At 41.5% G+C, this 26,471-nt stretch overlaps 1 protein-coding gene across 3 annotated transcripts in view; it reads right to left on the bottom strand.

Moving 5' to 3' along the window:
• Positions 1-7,088: 7,088 nt before the first annotated feature.
• The window catches only part of LOC309392522 (phospholipid scramblase 2-like), a 27,423-nt gene continuing 8,040 nt past the window's right edge, over positions 7,089-26,471 (bottom strand). For all 3 annotated transcript variants that reach the window (XM_081953834.1, XM_081953835.1, XM_081953836.1), the window contains exons 4-9: positions 16,918-17,060; positions 14,249-14,291; positions 11,104-11,324; positions 9,300-9,461; positions 8,661-8,819; positions 7,089-7,975 (exon numbers count right to left, since the gene is read on the bottom strand). In XM_081953834.1, the coding sequence (XP_081809960.1) occupies positions 7,916-7,975; positions 8,661-8,819; positions 9,300-9,461; positions 11,104-11,324; positions 14,249-14,291; positions 16,918-17,060 (788 nt within the window). In that variant the 3' untranslated portion in view covers positions 7,089-7,915. The remainder of the gene's footprint in view (positions 7,976-8,660; positions 8,820-9,299; positions 9,462-11,103; positions 11,325-14,248; positions 14,292-16,917; positions 17,061-26,471) is intronic.

Raw genomic sequence — 26,471 nt, 5'->3', positions numbered from 1 at the left:
CAAGATGGCGCCCGGAGCTCCACTCCCTTGCGGGAGGAGCTTCCACGGACACCACCTTCCTCTCCGACGCCTCCTGCCGAACTGAGGCGTTCTGGGCGGGTCCGGCGCCGCCCAGAATATTTACGTGACTACGTTTGTGCGTCGCTTGCACATGCGCAGTCACTGGGGGGGAAGGAGTGTTGTGTCCGGGCAGATGACGTCAGGGAGTTCCCTCCGTCTGCCGGCATCTGCGCTAGCAACAGCCAGGTCGCGTCTGATTGGCTAAGACGCGACCTGGCTGAGAGCGGGGAAACTCTGGTTTGGGGATTGGCTGGTTCGTCTGACAGCTTCGTATAAATAGCTGTCAGATGAACCCTGCATTGATTCTCTCCTGTATTTGACTGTTAACTGCTCTGTTAATAAAAGTTGGTTGAATTCTCCTCACGACTCGGCTCGCCTTCGTTCGCATCTAACAGTATTCATTCATTCATTCATCACATTTCTATACTGCTCATCTCACTTAAATGACTCTGGGCAGCTTACAATGAAAAGATGTCATAATCATCATAAAAAAATAAGACCCAAGTTAAAAGCAAAATTAAAATGTAGGATTACAGTATTAAAGTTAAAAAGGTGGACAGAACACCCTCAAAACACCAACCATCCCCAGGGTTCGCTAACATCTTTTGATCCCCATGCCAATTGGCAGAGCCAGTTCTTAATATTCTTTATGAAGGCCAGAAGAGTGCGGTCCAACTTCACCTTTGAAAATAAACTGTTGCAAAGGGTAGGGGCTATGGCATAGAGCCGGGTTGAGGAACCTATGGCATGCATGCCACAAATGGCAAAAAGCCATTTGTCAGGGCACGCAAGGCATTGTCCTATCAGCTGGCCAGCGCGCATGTGTGTGCTGGCCAGCTGAATTCAGCCTTTTTTAAAGCCATTCCAAAGCCAGGCTCTAGAGGGTTTATAGGAGCGTGGGGCAGGCAAAAACAGCTTCCCCGCCCCTCGTAGGCCCTCCCGAGGCTTCAGGAGCTTTCCTGAAGTCTCCGGAGTGCAAAAAAATGGCCCTATGGGCAAACCGGAAGTTGGGGAACGGACTTCCGGTTTGCTCATAGGGTCGTTTTTCATCCTCCGGAGCCTTCAGGGAAGCCCCTGAAGCCTCCGGAGGGCATCTAGGGGGAATGCCCCTGACGGCTCTGGAGGGCTTAAACCAGCCCTGGGACCAAACCATAAGTCCATTCCTGAACTTCCGGTTTGCTGTAGAGCTGTTTTTTTGCATTCCGGAGGCTTCAGGGAAGCTCCTGAAGCCTCCCGGGTGTGGGGGGGCTATTATCGCCCTTCCCAGGCTCTTATAAAGCCTCTGGAACCTAGGGAGGGCGAAAAAAGCATGCAAAAAATGGGGGGGGCACCTGACATGCACGCATGCACACTTGGGTGGTCGTGCATTGCATTATGGGTGGAGCACGTCCATGCACAACCCTCCTGCGCTACCCCTCTTATGGCACGCAAGCCAAAAAAGGTTCACCATCGCTGGCATAGAAGGCTTGTTTGTAGCCCATGTCGTCTGTGAAATTGAATTTTAGCAGAATTAATGAAAATTGGCCTGAGATTTTTAAAGGGAAGTGCATATACCGTATTTTTCGCCTTATAAGACGCACTTTTTTACTCCAAAAAAGAGGGTAAAAATCTGAGTGCGTCTTGTAAGCCGAATGTAGCCACTGGGTCATCTGAAAATGGGGCAGGCAAAGAGGGGGCTGCAGAGATCGTGATGACTGGAGAGAGGTTTCGCTTTCAGAGCTCCCGCTCGGCTGGGCTCCCGAGAGGGCATAGGCGGTGGTGGCGGTGGCAGCGGCTCCTCACATTGCTGGGGCGCTGCTTTAAGTTGCCCTCCTCCTGCAAACGAAAGGTGCCTCAAGGCTTTGGCTCCTGAGACCTGTGCGCTGCCATCCAAAATGCTGGTACCACGATCGCTGCAGCGCCCGCTTTACCTGCCGCTTCTAGGGCAGTTCCAGGCGGCAGAGATCGTAGTAATAGCATTTTGGATGGCAGCGCACCGATCTCAGGTGCCAAAGCCTTTGAATCAAGTTTGATTGTGTCCCATCTAGCGTTCTCCACCCCCAACCCCAAATCTCTCCGGATATTTTTCGCCTTATAAGATGCACTTTTTTACTCCAAAAAAGAGGGTAAAAATCTGAGTGCGTCTTGTAAGCCGAATGTAGCCACTGGGTCATCTGAAAATGGGGCAGGCAAAGAGGGGGGCTGCAGAGATCGTGATGGCTGGAAAGGAGAGAGGTTTCGCTTTCAGAGCTCCCGCTCGGCTGGGCTCCCGAGAGGGCTTAGGCGGTGGTGGCGGTGGCAGCGGCTCCTCACATTGCTGGGGCGCTGCTTTAAGCTGCCCTCCTCCTGCAAACGAAAGGTGCCTCAAGGCTTTGGCTCCTGAGACCGGTGCGCTGCCATCCAAAATGCTGGTACCACGATCGCTGCAGCGCCCGCTTTACCTGCCGCTTCTCGGGCAGTTCCAGACGGCAGAGATCGTAGTAATAGCATTTTGGATGGCAGCGCACCGATCTCAGGAGCCAAAGCCTTTGAATCAAGTTTGATTGTGTCCCATCTAGCGTTCTCCACCCCCACCCCCAAATCTCTCCGGATCCAGAGAGATTTGGGGGTGGGGGTGGAGAACGCTAGATGGGACACAATCAAACTTGATTCAAAGGCTTTCGCTCCTGAGATCGAAGCCTTTGAATCAAGTTTGATTGTGTCCCATCTAGCGTTCTCCACCCCCACCCCCAAATCTCTCTGGATCCGGAGAGATTTGAGGGTGGGGGTGGAGAACGCTAGATGGGACACAATCAAACTTGATTCAAAGGCTTTCGCTCCTGAGATCGAAGCCTTTGAATCAAGTTTGATTGTGTCCCATCTAGCGTTCTCCACCCCCACCCCCAAATCTCTCCGGATCCGGGGGTGGAGAACGCTAGATGGGACACAATCAAACTTGATTCAAAGGCTTTCGCTCCTGAGATCAAAGGAGGGAGGGAGAAAGGAAGGATAGGAGGATAGGGAAAGAGGAAAGAAGGCAGGCAGGCAGAAGGGAGGGAGGTGCAAGGAAGGAAGGAAGCATAGATAAGCAGGAGGGAAAGAAGGCAGGCAGGCAGGAGGAAAGAGGAAGGAGGGAACTGGAAGGGAGGCAGGAAGGAAGGGAAGGAGGAAGGGAGGGTGGAAGGAAGGATAGACAAGAGGGAAAGAGGAAAGAAAGCATCTGAATGTACTAAACACGAGTCTTCAGGGAAAAGATGGATACATTGTGAAAACTCAGCTGTCAGTTGATCTTAATGTTATGAAATGAAAAGTATGCCATTTGCAATTAACTTGGCATAAAATAATTCATTTGCATTTAATTGTTATTGTTCAAAGAATGTTCGGAAAAATGTTCGGCCCTCCAGCATGTTCACTTCATCCAATCTGGCCCTCTTTGAAAAAAGTTTGGACACCCCTGTGTTACATGGTTGACATAAAATTGTTCTTAAACTGCTGTTAACTTTATACAGTTGATATAAAATATTTTACTATAGTATTTGGTTCAGAATCTTTTTTTTCTAGATTTTCCTCCTTTAAAATTGGGTGCGTCTTATATTCCGGAGTGTCTTATAGGGCGAAAAATACGGTACATCTTTTAAATAAGCAAATAATATGGTTTTCGTGATATTTTTATTGCTAAAGGCTGCTTGTTTCTCTACATCATCATGCTGTGTAATACTTTGTGCAAACTAACTGGTAACACGACAGAAAATAGCATTTATTGTTGTTGATCTGTATATTAACAGATATCATATGACCCAGGAAATCTTGTGGGAAAGAAGAATTGAAGCAGTTCTTAAAAGGAGTATTCCTTGCGATACGTCAGTGCCTTCTGCAGGTTGAAGTAATTACACTTTTGATAGCTTCCAAGGTAAAAGTAAAGGTAAAGGTTCGCTTTGCACATATGTGCTAGTCGTTCCCGACTCTAGGGGGTGGTGCTCATCTGTGTTTCAAAGCCGAACAGCCAGCACTGTCCAAAGATGTCTCCATGGTCATGTGGCCGGAATGACTAAATGCCGAAGGTGCACAGAATGCTGTTATCTTCCCACCAAAGGTGGTCTCTATTTTTCTACTTGCATTTTTACATGCTTTCGAATGACTAGTTTGGCAGAAGTTGGAACAAGTAACGGGAGTGGACTCCATTACGCGGTGCTAGGGATTCGAACCACTGAACTGCCGACCTTTCTGATGGACAAGCTCAGCGTCTTAGCCACTGAGCTACCGAGTCCCCAGGTTCCGAAGGAGATCTTATTTATTTATTATGATGTGACAGGAGAGAATAATCCTTGTGACAACATACCTGTAATATTGCAGCATGTTGTAATTCATGAGAAATATATAGTAACTTATTTAGAGAGGAATGGAATAATCTTCAAATGTGTAACTATTTTTTTTTTGTAGTCAAGGCTTCAACAAAGATCCAGTCTTTGAGGATAAATGTAATTTTTTTTCAGATGCAATTAAAAGCCACAGTAACCAGAATTTTCTTGCTTTGCTTGTTAGTTGGTACAAATTGTGACTGTATCTCATAATTTTATTTAAAAGTCAATCTCATATATATTATTATAAACTGTGACCTTTATAGTGTTAATTCTGCTGGGCCTATGCTTTCTAAACATTCAAAAGTAAAACTATGAAGAATAAATTTAGTCATATTAAATTTATTAACTAGAAGGATAATCTAACAAACAATTGAGAAGGTACGTGGAATGTACCACAAATAATATTTAATGCCTTTAACAACAGTATTTAATCCTGAAGGACATTTGATGGTCACACAAGTTGTTTCAACTCCATTGGGAGATGATATAACTCCAAGATTGTTAGAGTATGCAAAAAATGTATTAAGTGATAAGAAAAATATAGGCTTATCTGTCCCTATCTGCATTTTTTTCTGAGTGATTTCAGCTATTGACAGAGAAAAAGACAATATTTACAAAACATGGAACTTCCCATCTGCTCTACAGGCATTTCTGTCCTGAAGCAAAAATTGTGCTAGAACAGGTAGCTGAGGTACTAACTCACTCACTAAAAATTGGAAGTGCCCATAAATCTGTAAAATAAATAATTATAAATAAAATATATGGGAGCAAAAGAGATTGTCAATAGTAACAAAAGACAATGAGTCAATGAAAGGAAGAAAAAAATTGATTAAGCAACAGAGTTGAAGTTTTCCTCCTAGTCTGAACAGGAGTTGCCAAAGGGTTAATTATTTTCCAGATTTCCTTTGATTACCAAGGACAGTTATTTAGAAGATGGGTCATTAAGAAGCATAATGCACATTACTTTAATAATGGAATGCTCCAGGAATTAATCACAGCTCTGATAACATTAGGTTATGTAACTACCTTTTCCTTACAATGTTTTATCCAGGCAAATTGTGGATACAATTTAGAGGGAGAATGTGTAGTCCATAAAATAATCTAGATTGAATTTTAGTGTCCAGAGCAAAAATATGGTCTTATTTCTTTAAAAAAACTATCAATCCTTTCTAGATTATACTTTCATTTACTAGAATGATTAGTAATTAGTAAGACTAATTATTTCACATGGTAGGCATTATTTATATTGCTGGCCTTTTAGTTCTTAAGGAGCAATTCGTCTTTTGCTAAAATTGTTCTTGAAACCAGAAATTTACCAATGATGCAGTTATTTAACCAAGTGAATCCTGTTAGTATGTTCATGACATTAGCATGAATGCAAATTTAGGTGACCAAACTAGCAGTCCAAGTGTCTAGTATTTCAAAATTGGAAAAGTTGTTGTCATATCATGGAGCTGATGCCCTCCCTCCTTCTGTCTTACACAATTGGGACTGAAATTCTGTTCGTAGGTCATTGCGGCTGTAAATTGAAGCACCCATATGACCAGATGTGATTTTCTGATATTTTCTGTGACAGTTAAGCAAGTCACCACAATTAGGTAAATCATGCAGTTGGTTAAGTGAACCCATTATTCCAATTGGGTGTTTTTCTGCTGGAAACTGGCAAAAATTTCAGTCATGTGGTACTGCAACTGGTCATAAGCATGAGTTGGTTGCCAATCACCCAAAGTGTGGTGATGTGACTATAGTAGAGGCAACATTTTACAATAGCCAGAAGTGTTTATGGACAATAGAGCACACTTTTCGAGGCCCTTATAATTCCCAGCAGTCCTAAAATAACTGGTTATAAGTTAAAGACTCCCTGTAGTAAAAAATATTGGCTTTATGGCAAAGGCAGAAATATTTCCTTCTATTTTGTTGTTTATTAGTCCCTCATTTTCAGGTTGATGTAGGGATCTGATCCAGATCACTGTTTTGTAAATGTTTTGCTCTCAGGACCCCTTCCCATATTTGAAAATTATGGAGAACTCACAAAAGATATTTTCACTGCACTGGTAAAAGTCAGTTGAATGGACTGTGTCTAGTTTTATATGACCATGATACAAAAAATATGTTGAGACTCTAGAAAGAGCGCAGATAAGATTAGGGAACTGAAGGATAAAACATACAATGAACTGTTGCAGGAATTGGATACTGTATGTCTACTCCAACAAAGATAAGGACTAGGAGTGACTTGATAGCAGTTTACTAATATTTAAGGGGCTGCTACAGCAAGGACAGGGTTAATCTATTCTCCAAAGCATCTGAGGGCCAGACAGAAGTAACAGTTGGAAACGTATCAAAAAGAGAAGCAACCTAGAACTAAAGATAAATTTCCTGACACTGAGAACACTTAATCAGTAGAACAGTTTGCCTTTGGAAGTTGTGGCAGCTCCATTACTACAGTACCTCCAGGATCCTTTCCAACTCTATTATACTGATACTCTAAGTATGGGTTAAATTTACCAATGTTTATTATATGAAAATTAACATGTATATTTTCCAAGGATCCTTGAACTACACTTTGTGAAACAGAGTAATTTAGGTCTAAGAGGTCTGAATTTGAAAATTATATGAATGGTATCCAGTATTCAAGTATGATCATGTTTACCCTTTCCTGATATCAAATGAAGAAAACACATGTTTGGTGTATTTTTAAAATTTTTTTTTTAGTATGTATCATAATCCTATAACAAGAATCAGGGTAGGCAACATTTGAAAAATTAGAAAGAGATCGCTCAAAAAGTACAGTACATTCATATTTTTACAATACTGTACTATAGTCATACTCCAACATTGTGGCACTCAACCGTTTGCAAAGTAGTTGTAAAAATGATATTCTTCCTGGTGCACTATTTTTATTTCTGCACACGTAGGCTAAAAATGATACACACCTGTTCAGTCTTACAGACACTATCAGATTCAATGTGTACTGTAATGGAAAATGTGATCTATCTTAAGAAATATTCAAAATCCTTATCTTAAAAATTCACTTTATATGTACAAATATAAATTTGATTATTACTTCAAGTTACAGTACAAAGTATAATATTCACATTAACAATATTTGAAAAAATATTGAGGATGCATGGTAAGACTTCACTTTTAATATAAACACTCATAATAGTTGTGAATGCCCCAACACTGGAAGTCTTTAAGAAGATGTTGGATAGCCATTTGTCTGGAACGGTATAGGGTTTCCTGCCTAGGCAGGGGGTTGGACTAGAAGACCTCCAAAGTCCCTTCCAACTCTACAATTGTATTGTATTGTATTATAATCATTTCAATGTGTCATTATACATAACGATTAATTCTAAAATAGCTTCATAATTTTAACGTAATTTGAAATCCTACTTATGTAGAAGCATTATGGCATTATGGTATAATGCCAAAAGAAAAAGAGTGTTTAATGAAAATCTCTTATAAGAGACATCCACTGAAAATAAAAATGATGAAACTACTTCACTTTAAGTTCCTACAATGAGGACTGTTCTCTGTTACCAAACTCCAGAACGTTGTTGCCCCTTTTGTCCTGACTGTTCAAAAAACATGAAATCCTATTGAAAAGAAAAACAAACAGGGAACAATTAAGTAAATTGCTTGCTAAAATTCAGTTATTTTTATATTTTACTCAACAGTTTTCTTTTAATTAAAAAAAAAAAATCTTTATGGTGAGATTCATTGAAACCGACATACCACAATTTATCCAATCCTCATATTCTGAGGAATTATTGGTGCTACAGATTCCAGTATCTCTAATCTAAAGGGTGTTGAGTTTGGAAAGTGTGGAGAAGACAACATGTGATGCTTCCATCCTTAAAATTGCAACTCTTTTGGCAGTCCATTCCATAGCCTTAAGAATTTTATCTAATCCAGTGTGCTTTGGAAATTTGGGAGTTTCTTTCTAGAACTGGCTAGCAAGCTTAACACTTCAGATAACCTCCTCTGGCAGACAAAATAATTTACCAATTCTTCTGATATTACAAAAAGAAACTCTGTTCAAGCTGCTATAGTAAAGTCTGTTAAGAACTCCATTTATGTATTACACCAGGGCTGTCAAACTTCCAGCCCAGGGGCCGGAGACATCATGCGTTTGCCAGGCCGATGCCCAGTTTAGCGAAGAAGAAAAATCCGATACGTCATGTGATGCCAAGAGTTTGACACCCCTGTATTACATCAAAAATTCTATTATTGAATTATACAATTAGTGAATAATACAGTATCTGACAATATTATACTTACTATAAGGAAGCAAGCTCCAAGCATAACGGCTTTCATTTTCACATCAAGATCCATTGGAAACTGGATTCCAAAGTTGTCAGCATCTGTAAAAGCCTCCCTTACAAAACCAGTCCACTGCTTGGAAATTTTTCCAACACTGTTCTCATCTAAAGATAATACCTAGTTCGGGAGAAAATACAGAAACAAAATTATAATGTAGAAAATTCAAGTATCTTGAAGCAGATATCACTATTTCATGTCAGCAAGAAAAATAGGGTAATAATAAAAATGTAAACAAAAATAGCTTTGGAAATCACATCAATATTCAATAGTTGTGGGAAATCTTTACAATATTATTAAAACAACAATAATAAGATATTCTAAAACAAGTTGATCTAACATTCAGAAAGCTTTAAACTTTTTCTTGTTCCTCATTCCGTTTGATCAAAAAGAAGATACTTTCTGAATATAAATCAATCTATATGTGATTCTTTTTTCCTCAAACTAGTAATAATTCTATACAGAAGTACTGTAAGATTTATCCTATGCCATCAAAAACCATTGTACCAAGCAATAAAATGGGCAGGCTTGTTTCCTTTATCAGATACAACATGATTAATTTCTTAAAAAGTAGAATATGAACTTCTAGTGTTAATTCACCTCAAAATCAATATCTGAACAACAGCTGCAGACTACACAGGGCCCAACAATTTTGAGTACATCTTCCCGGGCTTCATTCTGGATTACAAATTTTGGCAAACAAGGATGCCAGGTCTGTTTAACATATCCGACTGGTGTGCCTAGGGGAGCATGAACTTCAATCTTTAAAAAAAAATAGAAAAAAGAGATGAAGAGTTAAGACCTCACAAAATTCATTAAAAGGGCAATACATTTATAACAAAAGATTTGTTCTTGTTCAACTGACTCCCATAATTCTTGTCTGAAAGTGACATATGGTTTTGGAGGCAAACCCCAGGTCCCTTCAGAAGATGCTACCAAGTTTTTAAAATATGAGAATACAAAAAAAAAAAAAAAAAAAACCCAAAATAAATAAACACTACCTTGCTTTTTAATGCATTCAGTTTAATACAACATTTACATTTAGTTTTTGTCCTGTATCTACCTATGGTTTAGAGTACCCAGCTAGTATCCAATTCAAAAGCCAAGTGTGACTCTCAGCCTGGAAAATAAAACTCCCATTGTTAACACACTGCTATTTAGGGTACATGAAATTAGACAAGTCCAGACTGAACATAAAAAATGGGGCTGAATCCACTGACTATGCCATAAATTCTCACGTATTTCTATTTCTGCTTGACCTGAATTCAATTCACTAAGTGACAATCAATTCTTGTCATATACAGGTCTTAACCTAATCTAGCAACCTGATTTATGAAAATCAAAAAGAATTTTTAAAAATCCAGGATATCAAGTGAGAAGCAGAAATGACAGCACTAAGGGGAGGATCCAGACAGAAGTAATAGAAAGTCAATTAAGTTTTATAGTCAATGGTATGCCTGTTAAAATAAGGTCTTTTATAGAATGTCTGAAGTCTGCAGACAAGCAGATGGCTGTAAGACAGTGTAAAATTCTGCCTTCTAATCTTGGGTTTCTTTTGAGTTTTTCCACCTCAAAGTAGCATTGGTTACAATTGCTTATAGAACCAGTTTGGTATAATGTTAAGGTGTTGACTTTAGAACCAGGAGATCATGACATATGGTCCTGCCTTAGGCATGAAAGAGGCTAGTTGACTTTGGGCCAGTCAATCTCTCTCAGCCCAATTCCTGAAGGTTATTGTGCAGGAAATGGGAAGAGGAAGGAATATTAGGTATGCTCACTGTCTGAGTTATTTATAAATAATAAACTAGGGAAAATAATCAAACTTTCTTTCAAAATCTTGAATTAAGAGGAAAAGGCACACATATACATTGTAAAAGTACCAAATACTAATTAAATGACTTATTTTTCTTGTCATTTACAAAGAACTAAATTTGTTTATTAAATATATGAATTTTGCATTTGTTGCTTAGATAAAAAGTTAATCTTAGAGACAGCACAAGACTCTACCTTCATACTGATGCCCCTCAACTTATCACTGTGGAGGAATATAGAAGTCCAAGATTGCTCCATTAAAGAGGAGAGGGTAACTTTCATATGGCATGAAAAGGTGCTGGGAAGAAATTCTTTGATAGAAAAAGGGCCCAGCAGATAGATCAAGGTATTTGGAATTTGCCAATTAAAAAGTCAAAGGCAATGAGAGACTATAAATAAGAATAAAGAAACATGAAGGAAATGGTGGCTTTTTAAGTAAAATTAAGGAACATAGGGAAGTGGCTTAAAAGTGAATAGAAAGCCAGTGTGAGAACTGAAATATTCTATTGGCTGTCTCCCAAATCAATATCTGTTATTTTGAGGATCTTAAATTGGCTTTGCCAAAAGACTTATGGAACATCAAGTGAGTCACCTCCTGTAAACAGCAAGGAAAGCAGCAAGCAGTGCATCGCAGAGGTCGTATGAGGTTTATGACTTCCCGACCCATATTGTCCACGATTTTCATTGTAAATGGTCGTGATGGTCCACAGCAGTTCAAAGTGCAACAGTCGTTTTCCTCAGCTGCAAAGTACACCCTTTGCCCCATAGCGTTTTTTATTTCATATTTGTTGGCAGTCTCAAAGCCAGTAATAACTGAAACAAAGAAACAGACGTACATAAAGCTTTTTGGCCAATTCACATCTTTCACTGTTAAACTAATCCTCTTTCCAAGAATGCTAGTGGATGTCAAGAAAATAATCTGCAAAGTTCTACTTAAAGCTATGGGGCAGTGAGAAGGACAAAAATAAAGAAAAAAGACACTCTGCAATCATGTTTGATATGGTTTTATGGATGATACTAGGATGTTTAGCTCCTAATCCAATCTCCCAAAGTACTTCCAATCGCTTCACTAGAGATGCACAATTTAAAGCCTATTTGCACGTGTTCCCCAAACCTTGGGTGACCTTCCATCCTCCAACTTCCCAGAAAATAATTGCATTTTAACTTCTAATTTTTAATGTGACAAAATATATTAAATACATGATCAGTGAGAAATCATATTGACTATTGATAATTTCATTCCATTTACTTTTAATAAAAATCACTTTTAGTTCATGGAGTGCTTGTGGGCAAGGCAACAATTTTGCATAGCTTCCCTATGTTGAAAAGGAAAGTTTGAAGAAAATTCTCATTTCCATTGACTAAAATTTGCTTTGGAATATTTGCCTAATTATAAAGTCTGATAAAATAGAATCCCCATAAGCACAAAGGTTTCCTCTGGGTTCAAGAAACTTGCAGCAGGTCAAGGAGAGAGCAGCTCATGCAGAGAACAAGGAAGCTCCCTAGAGGATGTTTGGGGCAGAATATACACATGTCCATCAGCCATGTATGTCTGGCAGGCCAGATTAGAACCTCAATTTCTGGCTTCCATTGCTTGATCCAGAGGGAACTAATGGAAAAAATATTCTCAACTTTTTCCTGGACTCAGAGAACACAATTAGAGTTTCCCTTCCCCAAGTCAATACTGAGGCAACTAAAATAACCTACCATATTTTTAGGATTATAAGACGAACCTGACTATAAGACACACCAAAATTTAGAAGAGGAAAACGACAACAACGAAAAAAGGCTTTTGGCCTTTGCGTGCCTCATTTTTGGCCCTTTTCTAGCCTTTTTTTGTACCCATTATCGAGGCTTTCTTGGCCCATTTTGGGGGCTTTTGGACTTATTTTGGAGGCTTTTTTGGCATGTTTTTGAGGCTCTTTTCTGGCTACTTTTTGAGACTTTTCTTGTCCCACTTTTGAGGTGTTTTTTGGCTCATTTGTTAGGCCTTTTTCAGCCTGCTTTTGAGGTTTTCCTTGGCCCATTGTTTAGGCTTTTGGGGCCTGTTTTTGAGGTTTTTTTCAGCCCACTTGTTTTGGAAAAATGGGCCGAAAAAAGCCTCGAAAATTGGCTGAAAAAAACCCTCAAAAATGGGCCAATGAAAGCATCAAAAACAGGCTGAAAAAAACTTTAAAAATGGTCTTAAAAAGGCCTAAAAAAGGACTGTGTGGAGGCCAAAAAATGGTCAGTGGGTGAACGGGGCTTCAGCAATATTCAGTCTATAAGACGCACAGACATTTTTACCCCCTTTGGGGAGGCAAAAAAATGCCTCTTATAGTCCAAAAAATATGGTATTTCCAATTCACAGAACTGTGGAGGAATTAAAAAAAATTCTTCCTCCAAAGGGAACTTCACCTATTTTTTTAAAGCCCCAAGTGACAGAAAGATAGAAATAAGTTGTTTTCATTTACAACAGTATGATCCAGGAGCAAAAGAGTAAAACAATTTCCAATGACAATACATAATGTAATATGATATGAAATTATTTCTTTTACAGTTCATCTTTTGGAGATGGGAAATGCTTGATTTTTGTCCTGTGGATGTGAATGGTCTTTTCATTTACACCAACCACCAATTTGACTGGATTGGAACTCTTTGGTTATATAATCCCATACATAGGGGCATGACGTAATGTGCTAATGTAATGTGTGTATACAGTATTTTTCTGAGAACTTAAGAAGACAGTAATTGTATATAGCATTCTAATATAATCTTTTTGCAGCATGACTATCCATCAGGATTTGGAAAGCTTCTAAAACTATTGCACTAAATGAAGTCATTGAAAATGAAAATATCAATGAATTTAATTCCTGAGTATAAAGCCCACAGAATACCATCTGGCTAAATACATTTGAAAAAAAAAGCCAAATATGGGTAGTCCTCAACTTACAATCACCTGTTTAACAACTGCCTGAAGTTACAACTGGTCTTCACATTTACAATCATCCTAGCATCTCCATGATCATGTGATCAAAATTTGGGAATTAGCAACCAGCATGTATTATGATGGTTCATGTGATCATGATTTGCAGCCTTCCTTGCAGCTGGCTTCAAACAATCAAAGTCAACGGGGAAAACAGATTCACTTAAAAACTACATGAATCACTTAACAACTGTGGCAAAAAGATTGTAAATTCAGGTATGGATTATTTAAGAAGTGCTAAGAGCTGAAGTGGTGCAGTGGTTAGAATGCAGTACAGCAGACATCAGTTGACTACCGACTGCCTGCAATTTGGCAGATCGAATCTCACCAGGCTCAAGGTTGACTCAGCTTTCCATCATTCCTAGGTGGGTAAAATAAGGACCCAGATTGTTGGGGGCAATATGCTAACTCTATAAACTGCTTTTTTCATGAAAATGGGCCCATTTTTTGTCAAAAAGGGGCATTAGGAAGTTTATAGAGTGCTCCTGGGGGTGCAAAATTGAGCATAAAATGGGCCATTTTTTACTCATTTCTGCCCTTCCCAGCCCTCAGGAGCTCTCTGAAAGCCTCCTACAAGATGTGCACGGCCATTTTGGTGAAGAGGTGAGGTTTCGGAAGGCAAAATATGCTGTATTCAGTGTATAAGACACCCCCAAATTTTCAGCCTCTTTTTTGAGGGGAAAGGGTGCGCCTTATACTCCGAAAAATATGGTAGTACATTCATCTGATATTTTTTCTAAGCCATGAATACCAAGTAGCATAAAATACTTACTTTCCAGAAGTTCAATTTGCTGATGGATTAATATCTGATCAATCTGTTATAAAGAATTAAAAAAATATTAGAACTGAGCTATAATCAATTAATTCATTCTGCAAATAGTCTGTAAGTTATCAACATCATTATTTAAGAGAAGTGCCTTAAGCTAAGTTATTTTCCCCTTGATAATTTTTCAGAATTAAAAAGGAATCTTATTTCAGCATCTTTCAGTCCTGATTCTCTCCAGATAGCTGGACCATCACTCTAAAAAATCCAACCAGTACAAAGAATTTGTCAACTGGGAAACTAAGAGGTTGTAAGGTCCGACACATCTAAAACACACCAGTTTCAAATTATCAATGGCAGTAGAAGCAACAACTTTCACAAATCAAACTACAAAAAGAGAACTACTTTATACAGAAGTCCTCTATACCATTCCAATCTTCTGGCAGAATCTATATACAATATACAATAATATATACAATAATATACAATAGTAGAGTTGGAAGGGACCTTGGAGGTCTTCTAGTCCAACCTCCTGCCTAGGCAGGAAACCCTATACCGTTTCAGACAGATAGCTATCCAACATCTTCTTAAAGACTTCCAGTGTTGGGGCATTCACAACTTCTGGAGGCAAGCTGTTCCACTGATTAATTGTTCTCACTGTCAGGAAATTCTCCTCAGTTCTAAGTTGCTTCTCTCCTTGATTAGTTTCCACCCATTGCTTCTTGTTCTACCCTCAGGTGCCTTGGAGAATAGTTTGACTCTTCTTTGTGGCAACCCCTGAGATATTGGAACAATGCTATCATGTCTCCCCTAGTCCTTCTTTCTCTTAAGCTAAACATACCCAGTCCCTGCAACCGTTCTTCATATGTTTTAGTCTCCAGTCCCCTAATTATCTTTGTTGCTCTTTTCTGCACTCTTTCTAGAGTCTCCACATCTTTTTTACATCGTGGCGACCAGAACTGAATGCAGTATTCCAAGTGTGGCCTTACCAAGGCATTATAAAGTGGTATTAACACTTCACGTGATCTTGATTCTATCCCTCTATTTATGCAGCCTAGAACTGTGTTGGCTTTTTGGGCAGCTGCTGCACACTGCTGGCTCATATTTAAATGGTTGTCCACTAGGACTCCAAGATCCCTTTCACAGTTACTACTACTGAGCAAGGTATCATCTATACCATCAACTAAAGTTGTCCTTTCATAGCATTGTCTTTTTATGGCCATTCTTCTAAACCTATACACCAGTGTTTTTCATCTTTCTAAATGAATGGGACATGTTTTATCTGCAGTACCATGAAGTGCAGAAACACTCTTGTTCTACCTTTGACTTCTCAGGTTCCGGCACGTTTTTCTAAATATAGCTAGGCTGGTATCAAATTTAAGCATCTTTATGCAGAGCTGGGAAAACTCATATCTAAAAACTTGGAATTTGGGCTGCATTATTTTGATATTCTCTAGAAGGAAGTTCCGCTTGAGAGTCAAACATTCCCCCACTCTGCTAATGTTTTGAAAGGCCCTGAAGACCTGGATCTTTGCCCAACATTTTGGTAAGCATGTTTGAAGCCCTTCTCTCTTCCTTTTTTCTGTTCTCATCCAGGTTTGTTATCTTTGCTCCCTTTGTTCTTTTGTGAGTTGTGTTGTTTTCTTTAATCTTTAACCATTTATGGACTTCCCAGAATTTTTAGGAATTGGGCAGCATATACATTTAATAAATCATCATATCATCATCACCATCACCACAATCCCCACCACACTAAATGAATGAATGGCTTATACTTTCAGTGACCATACTTCCTTGAAAGAATAAAGGGGAAAAAATCAAGATTTTTAAAATCAAAATTCATATCCTCATAAAAATATCTAAAATCAAAAAGTATGTGTGAATTTATCTTAAACAAACAGTTCAGTTTTCATATTTTACTGACTGTGAAAAATCATGAATTAAGTGGGGAACTTTTTGTATAGTAAACGTTAAAGAACAAAAAAGGGCAAAATAAGACTTTTTGAAAAATAAATAAATCTAAAGGACAGCCTTCTAAAATACAGTAGTACTTGTTAGGGATGTAACCCTAGTCTTGGCTTGGCAATGTATAATAAGCCATGATTGTAACAAATGTATCTGTTACTTTAAATGCTAGAGAGATGTAATTGGATGCTAATTGCTTTAAGCAGCCATATAAAAAGGAAGGAACTATTACAACCCCCCCCCCCCCGCTGGCTACTGATGTTCCTGATTGTTCCTGACTGTTACTGTATGAGCTTTGTATTGGAGAGAAGACGGTGTATTGGATGGTGGCTAGTCTGTAACTAAGTTACCTGTCTACATGATGAATTGTGAATTGAGCAACTGTAACTTCAATGAGGTGTAAGACTGTATATACTTCAAGACTGCTTATAGTCTGTTTGGAGATTATTCATCCTATTTTTGTTACGCAAGTAACGCTATTCTTTGTTTTACCCTTGGTGGCTGTGAGTGACTATTCAACGGCTTATTTGTTACTACATTCCGCTGCTGAACTCTAGTCTCCTAACGGGGATAGACTTAACAGTACTGTCCTTTATAATAAAGGACCCATGGTCTCCATATTTAAAACTCTTTGCCAAGATAAGCATAACTGCTTTCACACACTTTAAAGACATTGGAGTTATACTTTATCAGGTAGAAGGAGAGGAAGATACCTGACTTAAATATTCCAATCCAGGAGGGCAATTTGGAAGAGGAGGTGGTTCTGGCATCCAAACAGCATGGGGAGCAGGTTGGCCATAAGTTGCTGGAGCTCCATAAGCTGTAGGAAATGCATATGGGGGCTGCCCGGGAGCACCTTTTAGGAAAAGATGAAACAAACAAAAATATTTTTAAAAATAAACCATCCATGCAGATTTTTTGTTTTGTTTTTTTGTTTAAGCCAGGGGTGAGCAAAGTGCCTCTGGAGCCGCATGTGGCTCTTTCATCCCTCTGCTGCGGCTCCCTGTCGTTCAAAAATGCGTCACAACTGCCAATGTGCGACACCTGCCAGAACACGATTTATTGAGCTCTTTGACCCCGGAAGGCCAACCATGGATAAATCCAAGAAAAGAAAAGTTTCAGAAGAAAACAGAACGTTTAATTCAACTACATATGCTAGTTTTGTGGCTGCTCAGGAAATAATCAAGCATGGGAAGAGTTTTGTGGCTCCCTGTGTTATGTACTGAACTTTCCCTGCCATAGACTTGCATTGCTGACTCCTGACTGGCTAAGACGCAGCAGTCTGCTGGCGGGAGAATCCAGCTACCTGATTGGTTAAACGCCTGACAGCTCGACTATAAAAGAGCTGTCAGCTGTCTTTTGCCGCTGTTTGCCGGTCCGAGATTTGCTGTACATATGAGCTGTTTGTCACTGTTAATAAAGGTTGTGTTAGCTTCAACCTGCCTTGCCTCAGTCCCTGTCTGCCTCGTTCTCCCTACAGAACACTCTGTGTTTTCTTTTTTGTGGGAGACAGATCCAAATGGGTCTTTGAATGTTTAAGATTGCCGACCCCTGGTTTAACCAATTAGGTTTATCAATATTTAGGATGTATTATGCATAATTTTCTCCTCAAAGGCACAAGGGGGAAAACATTCAACAACAGGACTATGTTCCAACAAAAACTATGACACATCATCCAGAAATTGCACTACTGATATTACTGATAGTCCTCAATTTATAAGAGTTCATTCAGTGACTGATCAAAGTTACAACGGCACTGAAAAAAGTGACTTATGCCTGTTTTTCACACTTACGTCCTTTGCAGCATTCCCATTATTACGTGTTCAATATTCAGATGCTTGGCAACTGATTCATATTTAAGAAGGTTGCAGTGACCCGGGGTCATGTCATCAATTTTTGCAACTTTCTGACAAACAAAATTAATTGGGAAGCCAGTTTCACTTAGCAACCGTTACTAATTTAACAATTCATTTGACAACTGTATCAAGAAAGGTCATTAAATGGGGCAAAACTCCAATGTTTCACTTAGGAACAATTTTTTTTGGCTCAATTGTAGTCATATGTCGAGGACTACCCGTACATTCTTACAAAAATGAGGGTGGGTGTGACAGGGTGAAGGCTTAGGAGGCAAACAGTTCTGATTTACACACTTTCAGTCTCCTCTCCCCTTTCCAAATGCAGCATGGCTTTTGGTCATATTTGAGAGAGATTCAGAATGGAAATGGAGAGTGCCTTCCAGAGACGTGTCAGTTCAATTCCTATTCTTTAAAACAAACACACTCAAAAGTATAAATTGAGATTGGAAATTTAATCCAATTGCTTTCATGAACATCTGACTAGGGATTGATTTGCAGCCCTTAATAAAAGACAGGTTTCTCATTGGTGTTTACACGCTGCACTCTTTCAAACTAGGATTTTATTATTTTGTGTGAACCCCATCATGTAATTTATTGAAAAACTATATTAAAGCAAAGCATGACTGATATGTAGACTCAGTCATGGTGTGATTTCTCTTTTCAAAACAGAACCACCAAGTTCTTCGTTTTGTATTCAAATTCTTTGTTTTTTATTAGTCAGACAAAAAGGAAATCCACATGTTCTCCTTTTCTATCAGCAACCAGATCAAATTACAGAAGTGTGAAAGTTTTCTAGGATCATTTGCTAAATTTGTTCTGACAATTATTTTCCAATCCTGTGTTTCCTTCATCTATTGTAAAATAGAACATCCAATGGGAAACTGAGTTGAGTGAAACTGAGACCAATTCAGGGGTGAAATTCAGCAGATTCTGACAGGTTCTGGAGAACTGGTAGCGGAAATTTTGAGTAGTTCAGAGAACCAGCAAATACTACCTCTGACTGGCTCCAGAGTGGGATGGGAATGGAGATTTTGCAATATCCTTCCCCTGCCACACCCACCAAGCCACATCCACAGAACCTGTACTAAAAAAAAATGAATTTCACCACTGGTCCAATTGGTATGTTATTTGCACTAATCTTCAATTTTACTGCTTTTGAGAGTATATTTTATATTGACACTTGAATGTTTTATTTCATCCAACCATCTTCAAAAACCTAAAGCTAAAGTACATCCTGTTTTGTCTTCCATCTTATGAAGTGGACTAATCCAAGAGATACTGACTGATCCAAATCCACATTGTCTGATTTTGAAGCCAAACAGAATCAGGTCTGGTTAGGACCTAGATAAATCCTAGGACAGTGATGGCGAACCTATGGCACGCATGCCACAGGTGGCACGCAGAGCCATTTGTCAGGGCACGCGAGGCACTGCCCTGTCAGCTGGCCAGCGCACATGCGCGCGCTGGCCAGCTGAGTTTACCCTTTGTAAAAGCCATTTTTTCGCCCTCCCCAGGCGAAAAAAGCCCTTCCCCGGAAGCCTTTGGAATGCTTATAATGACCTTCCGAGCAAACTGGAAGTGACTTCCAGTTTGCTCGGAGGGTCGTTTTGAGAGCTCCGAAGGTGTCAGGGAAGCCTCCGGAGAGTCCCCGAAGCCTTCGGAAGGCTTAAAACGACCCTTCTCCGGTTTGCTCAGAGGGTCGTTTTAAACACTCTGAAGGCATCAGGGAAACCTCCGGACAGTCTCTGAAGCCTTCGGAACGCTTAAAACGACCCTCGGAGCAAACCGGAAGTCACTTCCGGTTTGCTCGGAGGGTCGTTTTAAATGCTCCGAAGGCGTCAGGGAAGCCTCCGGACGGTCCCTGAAGCCTTCGGAACGCTTAAAACGACCCTCCGAGCAAACCGGAAGTCACTTCCAGTTTGCTCAGAGGGTCGTTTTAAGCATTCCGAAGGCTTCAGGGAAGCCTCCGGACAGTCCCTAAAGCCTCCGGAGCACCTCCGGGGGGGCGGAGAGGATCTTTTTGCCTTCCCCAGGCTTCTGTAAAGTCTCTGGTGCCTGGGGAGGGTGAAAAAAGCATGTAAAAATGGGGGGTCATGCCTGTTGTGCGCGCATGCACACTTGGGAGTCACACATTACATTATGGGTGCGGCACGCCCGCACACGACCCCCCTGCGTTCTCCCCACTTGTGGCACACGAGCCAAAAAAGTTTCACCATTGCTGTCCTAGGAGAATATAGGGCTATAGGCTAAATGTAGGAGTTGATAGCATTTTAGAAGGAAGCAGCAGCAAACTGTTTCCATACTGTTGTGAAGAGAATTTCATGGATGTGTCCATGAAGTCACCAAGAATTCATAGTTTAAAGGAAACCATGTATTTTTATTAAGGTTAGTTTTGTGCCTACATCTGTCTAGGCCAGTGATGGCGAACCTTTTTTGGTTCGCGTGCCACAAGTGGGGGGAGCGCAGGGGGGTCAAGTGCGGGCATGCCGCACCCATAATGCAACGCGCGACCCCCCCAGTGCTCATGCGCGCACAACGCACGACCCCCCCCCCATTTTTACAATTTATTTTGCCCTCCCCAGGCTCCAGGGGCTTTATAGGAGCCTGGGGAGGGCGAAAAGAGCCTCCTCCGACCCCCCGGAGGCCGTCTGGAGGCTTCAGGGACTGTCCAGAGGCCTCCCTGAAGCCTTCGGAGCGCTTAAAACCACCCTCCGAGCAAACCGGAAATGACTTCCGGGTTGCTCGGAGGGTCATTTTAAGCGCTCCGAAGGCATCAGGGAAGCCTCGGACGGTCCCTGAAGCCTTCGGAACGCTTAAAACGACCCTTCGAGCAACAGGCTTCAGGGATGGTCCCTGAAGCCTCCAGGGGGGGGCGGAGGAGGCTCTTTTCGCCCTCCCCAGGCTCCTATAAAGCCTCTGGAGCCTGGGGAAGGCAAAAAATAGCTTTTAAAAAGGTGAACTTAGCTGGCCAGCGCGCGCATGCACACTGGCCAGCTGACAGGGCAGCGCCTCGCGTGCCCTGACAAATGGCTCCGCGTGCCACTTGTGGCACGCGTGCCATAGGTTCGCCATCACAGGTCTAGGCTATGTCCAATAAATGAATCATTTGAATAATTATACAACATTCAATCCAAGAAATAACTATAAATTATGTCAGGGATGTCAAACTCAATTTCATTGAGGGCCATATCAGGGTTGTGTTTGACCTCGTGGGGCTGGGTGTGTGTGGCTGGGATAGGCAAGGCTCTGTTTTTGGCTGCAACAACCTCCTTCAGGACTCTGCCAGAAAAATGGAGCTCTGGGCCCCCCGCCCGGACTCGATTTTCATTGGCAAAGGCTGCAGGAGGCTGTCACGGCTGAAAACATAGCCTGGGAGGGCCACATGCAGCCCTGCCAACCTCTGTTTTTGCTGGCAGAGGCACCGTGTGCCGGTCCTTTGCTGTTTCCAGGGGCAGCCCCGTGGGCCCGATCTAAGCACCTCATGGGCCAGATCCGGCCCGCGGGCCGTGAGTTTGACACCCCTGCATTATGTTATTATTAATTTATCCAGGTCAGTATCAACATCCACACAAGCTTTCAGATAGAGATCCTTTCCAAGGTTCAAACTGAAACCTTATGCAAGCCGAGTACACTGAACTATGGCCCTGTACAAGTTGCAATTTTTGCCCCACAAACTCAATCGTCACCATTTTTTAAGGTAGACAAATCCATGTTTCCACAATCTAAAAGCTGTAGGCTTCTCCCCAGGGGCTTTTTAAAATTCAAATGGTTTACTGACTGCAATAGCTGGATGTACGGTATGCCTCTTCCAAGGGATAAAGGTGCCTCTTTTATTATTTGAATATATAAAGCCATTCAACAGTTGCCATCATTCATCTGAATGTCATTTTTAATTACTTGGCATGCCAGAAGGAACAATTTCAGTTTCAGAAGGCTAACAAAACTACACCCTCTAATGTTCTCCTTATTTACACGGTACCATTATCTTGGTCGTGTGCTATGCAAATTAGGTTTGCATGATGGAGAGCAAAGGGTCATTCCTTCCAGGAAGCTTGTGATAAATTGAGAAAAAAAATGCCTGCATCACAGTGTAATTAGTCCAACAAGGAATTCATATTAAGGTATCAGATCCACATATTCTTTATACTTTCTTCCTCCGACTTGTTATATTCCTTGGAGGTAGTCAAGGTATCTATCAACATTGAGGAATATTTGAGAAATCTGTTTTCACAAGTGATTTGCATTCATGGCTAAACTATCTTTACCTCAAAATAAAATAAGACAGTAAGCAATCAATATTCAGAAAATCAGATACAAATTCATATCAAAATCTTGCATGGTATCTTACTAGCATTTCCTTCCCCTAACAAGCATGTACTTGTGCATATACAGTTTTTGAGCCTGTATGTATTTGAGAGTGCCAATGTAGTGGTTAAGATGTTGGACTAGGAGCAGAGAGACTCGGGTTCTATTCCTGACTAGAAATGACTTCTCAGTCCTAGACTGAGATCTTGAAAAACATTTATGTACAAACTTTCATTAGATGACATGCTACCTTACAATGCATAACCTTCAATGAAGAGTACAGCAGTGGGTTAATTGGTGGGTAGATATGCATTTACACACATGCCAATAAACAGAAGGGTAAGGACACAAAATGAAACATGAATTGAATTAATGACACTGATTAAAGTTAATTGGCTGTAAAATAAGAAAAAACCATTTGTGAAATTGATTGACCCTCCATGTATACACTCGAACAAACCATAGTATTTCATATAAATGACTGTTTCCTATAGCCCTATACCAGTGACGTGCGGTGAGGTTTATGACTGGTGAGGCACTGACACAGTGCTGGGTTTCAAATATTTTTAGACTTGTGGACTTCAACTCCCAGAATTCCACAGCCAGGCATGCTCAGTTCCAATTTAAAGCGACAGCATTTGTTTTTCTCCTTTGCTCCTTCTTTCTTTTTCTTTTTCTTCTCCTTCCCCTCCTTCCTCTCTCCCTTCCTCCCCCTCTCTCAAACACACACACACACACACACACACACACACACACACACACACACAGAAGTTGGATTGGACTATCTCTCCTACCCCTTCCCTCTCTCACTCACTCTCAAACAAACTCACACACACACAAAAGTTGGATTGGATATCTTTTCCAGTGGCTTGAAAGCAGCTCCTCTGCCATCCCCCCATTCCCCTGCTGCCTTTCCCAAACACCTCCACCATTGCAAATGCAGGCTGCTGTCTGGGTGGGAAATGCCTGGAACACAATAAAGCCCACCCACCACCTCCTGCTGGCAGGCTGGGGTGAGAGGAGAGGCAGAGAAGCCGGAGGGGAGCCGATCCGAGCCTTCCAAAAAAAAAGAGGCTAGGGGGAAGTGTGTGTACTACAGCATGGCTCTTTGCCTGGCTTCCTGCCTCCTCCTGTGGTCTCCTCAGTGCTCGCTTGTGCTCTCCCTCCCCAAGTGTAGTTTGATTGCAGGTGGAGCCACCTTGCCTTTTCAAACTTGTAATCAGTGAAGCTGGGCTAGATTTTTATATAGTTTTATCCAGCTGTGTGTGTGAGAGAGAGAAATGAATGGGGGCCTGGGGAGGAAGTCACTACACTTGGGGAGGGAGAGCACCAGTGAGGAGACCACAGGAGGAGGCAGGAAGCCAGGCAAAGAGCCATGCTGTAGCACACACACCGACCCCACAACGTGGCTCTGCCTGCAATCAAACTACTCTTGAGGAGGGAGAGCACAAGCGAGCCAGGGTCCTTCCCTCCAGCCTTTGCCCAAAGCCCTGCACAGCACCAGGAGGATGAAGTTTGAATTCCTCCCCCTCCCTCCAACCCACACGTACCTTTTCCAGCTTTTTTTAACAGTTAAGCAGAGTCATCCACGGTGAGGCAGTAACTAGCTCAGCTTTTTCCTTTTACTTTTTTTTTTCATGAGAGTGGTGAGGCTGTGCCTCACTTGCCTCACCTGACTGCACGTCACTGCCCTATACCAAACCTCAACTTACATAAATAAATGGATTAGAATGTTGGTCAATGAGAAAAGCAGATGGTTGACTCAGCCTTCCATCTTTCCATGGTCAGTAAAATGCGGACACATATTGTTGAGGACAATATGCTGGCACTGTAAACATCTCAGAGAATGCTGTAGTGTAGAGCACCGTGGAACAGTATATAAGTCTAAGTGCTATTGCTATAGTAGTCATTAAGCAGAACATCACAGTTGCTTCACTCAATGAACGCAATCCTGGAACTTCTGGTTGCAGTTCTTGAGTGATCTCATGGATCATTAAGTACATGGAGTACCAAGTAAGGAGTGTGGGGTGCCTTGGTGAGGTGGGGAAGACCGTGGGATTCCTGATGCAGACCTTTAAGAGTGTATTTATATTCAAGAGCTGAAAATCATCCCTGCCAAAATCAAATCACACAAGGCCTGTGCCAAGCCTACTAGGTTATCACCCACACCTCTGTGTCACTCCACACTCCTTATCTTATTGTTGCTTCTCCACTCCAGCTCTGAAAATCCTCCCTGCAAGTAGGATTTTCAGTGCCAGAGTGGAAAGATACTCTGGCCCAGACTATACTAGCCCTACCTGGGCACTTACTTTACTGTGCTGCCCTTCATCTCTGCTGAAATCCAAAAAAGATCTACAGCTCCTGAGTTGAGACACACTTAATCCTGTGCCTATGCCAGGCCTCCTCTACCCACCTGTGGTACACCACATTCCTATCTTATCCACTGCCTCTCCACTTTGGGTGAAAACACCCTGCTTGGATTTTGGCTCTCTGTCTCTGGGGGTTGATTGAAAGAGCTGATTGTCAAAATATTTCTTATCTCAAGGACTTTTGGTTCCGGCGGCTACAGCGACGGGCAAGTTCCTTGCCCGCTCCCGCTCCCCGGTGGGCTTCCCCGCCTCTGGGGGGGCACAGGATGCCCCGGAGAGGCGTCCTGCCGAAGGAGCGGCTCGCGGAGGACCCTGGCATCGGCGGCGGCTGGTGGGGGCTTCTCCGCTTTGCTCCAGGCATCGAGGAGCAGTCTCGGAGGGCGCGCGTGCGTCTCGCTCCAGGCTGATCGGACGATGCAAAATTGAACGAAGCAGCGGCGGTGTGGTGAGGTGCTTCCACTCTTCATTCCCTTTCTTTTGATTTGATGGACTTTTCAGCAATTTTAAAGTTAAACTCTCAGATTTTCTTGGAGGTGCGGCTGGAGGGAGGGGGATTCCCCCCCCCCCCTTGGACAAGCAGCTTGAGAAAATTTTGCTTTCGCCCCCAGGGGAAGGAGGAGGGGGGAGAGCCAACCAATGATGCCTCACCCCTGTAAAAGTGATTTTCACTGGATTTAGCTCCAAGACTTATTGATGACCTGAGAACTTTGTGAACTTTTAAAACTTTACTATGCCTCTGAGCCCAAAGCTGGCAGGGCAAGATGGCACACTTCCGTTGTCTTCATGAACTGTGAAACCTGACTCCACCTTTAAAATTCAGGCTTCCGGTCTTTGTCTCCGTGTCACCCAGAAGACTCTCTTGTGGATTGTTATTTTTTGAACTTCCTGGGGGGGAAATTCCTCTCTATTGCTAGACTGACTAAAGAAACTCCCATCTGCCTGGATCTTCTGCCTCCTGGACTCATCTGTCTGCTCTACTTCTCCAGCTGTCCATTTTCTATACTGACTGATCTCTCTACTTTATAAACTATGTCTCCAAAAAGACCACCCCCTGGAAAACCTGGCTTTGCTACTTCTGCACCGACATCTGCAACATCCAGTCCTGCCACACAGTCAAAGATTACAGAACTGATGCAACCTAAGAGTACAGAGATGGATTTGCAACAAATGCTCCAGCAACTTATACAGGGCCAGGAAGAAATTAAGAAACAATTAAAGGAAATGAAGGAAGAAATTAAAGAGAATCAAGTCCAAATTTATAAGAATTCACAGAGACTGGACCTTGTGGAGGGTGGGGTGGCGGAGGCGAGGGGGGGGGTAGAAGCATTGCAGAAGGGAAACAAAGAACTTGATATCTAACAAATGAAAACAGAGTTTGAGAGAATGTCCTTTTATCTTAGATTTCAAAATGTTATAGAAGCGGATGGGGAAAATATAAGGGACATTATGACTAATATTTTAGCTGAATACATACATAAAGATAAACAACAGATGGAATGGGAGATAGATCTGGTCTATAGAGTGAATTCAGCATATGCCAGAACACACAATGTACCCAGGGAGGTCCATATTAAATTCCTTAGGAAAAGCACAAGAGACGAAATTCTGGGTGTACAAAGGGGGCAAGCATTGACATATCACGACAGGGAGATAACCATTTTGAAGCAGATCCCCCAAAAAATTAGGGAGAAAAGGAAAAATTATTCGCAATTGGCGAATAAATTATACCAGAAGGGG

Source organism: Natrix helvetica, assembly GCF_964273705.1.
Source record: "Natrix helvetica genome assembly, chromosome: 5".
Classification (NCBI taxonomy): domain Eukaryota; kingdom Metazoa; phylum Chordata; class Lepidosauria; order Squamata; family Natricidae; genus Natrix; species Natrix helvetica.
The sequence above is the reverse complement of the archived record's forward strand: the minus strand, read 5'-3'. Positions and strand labels throughout refer to the sequence as shown.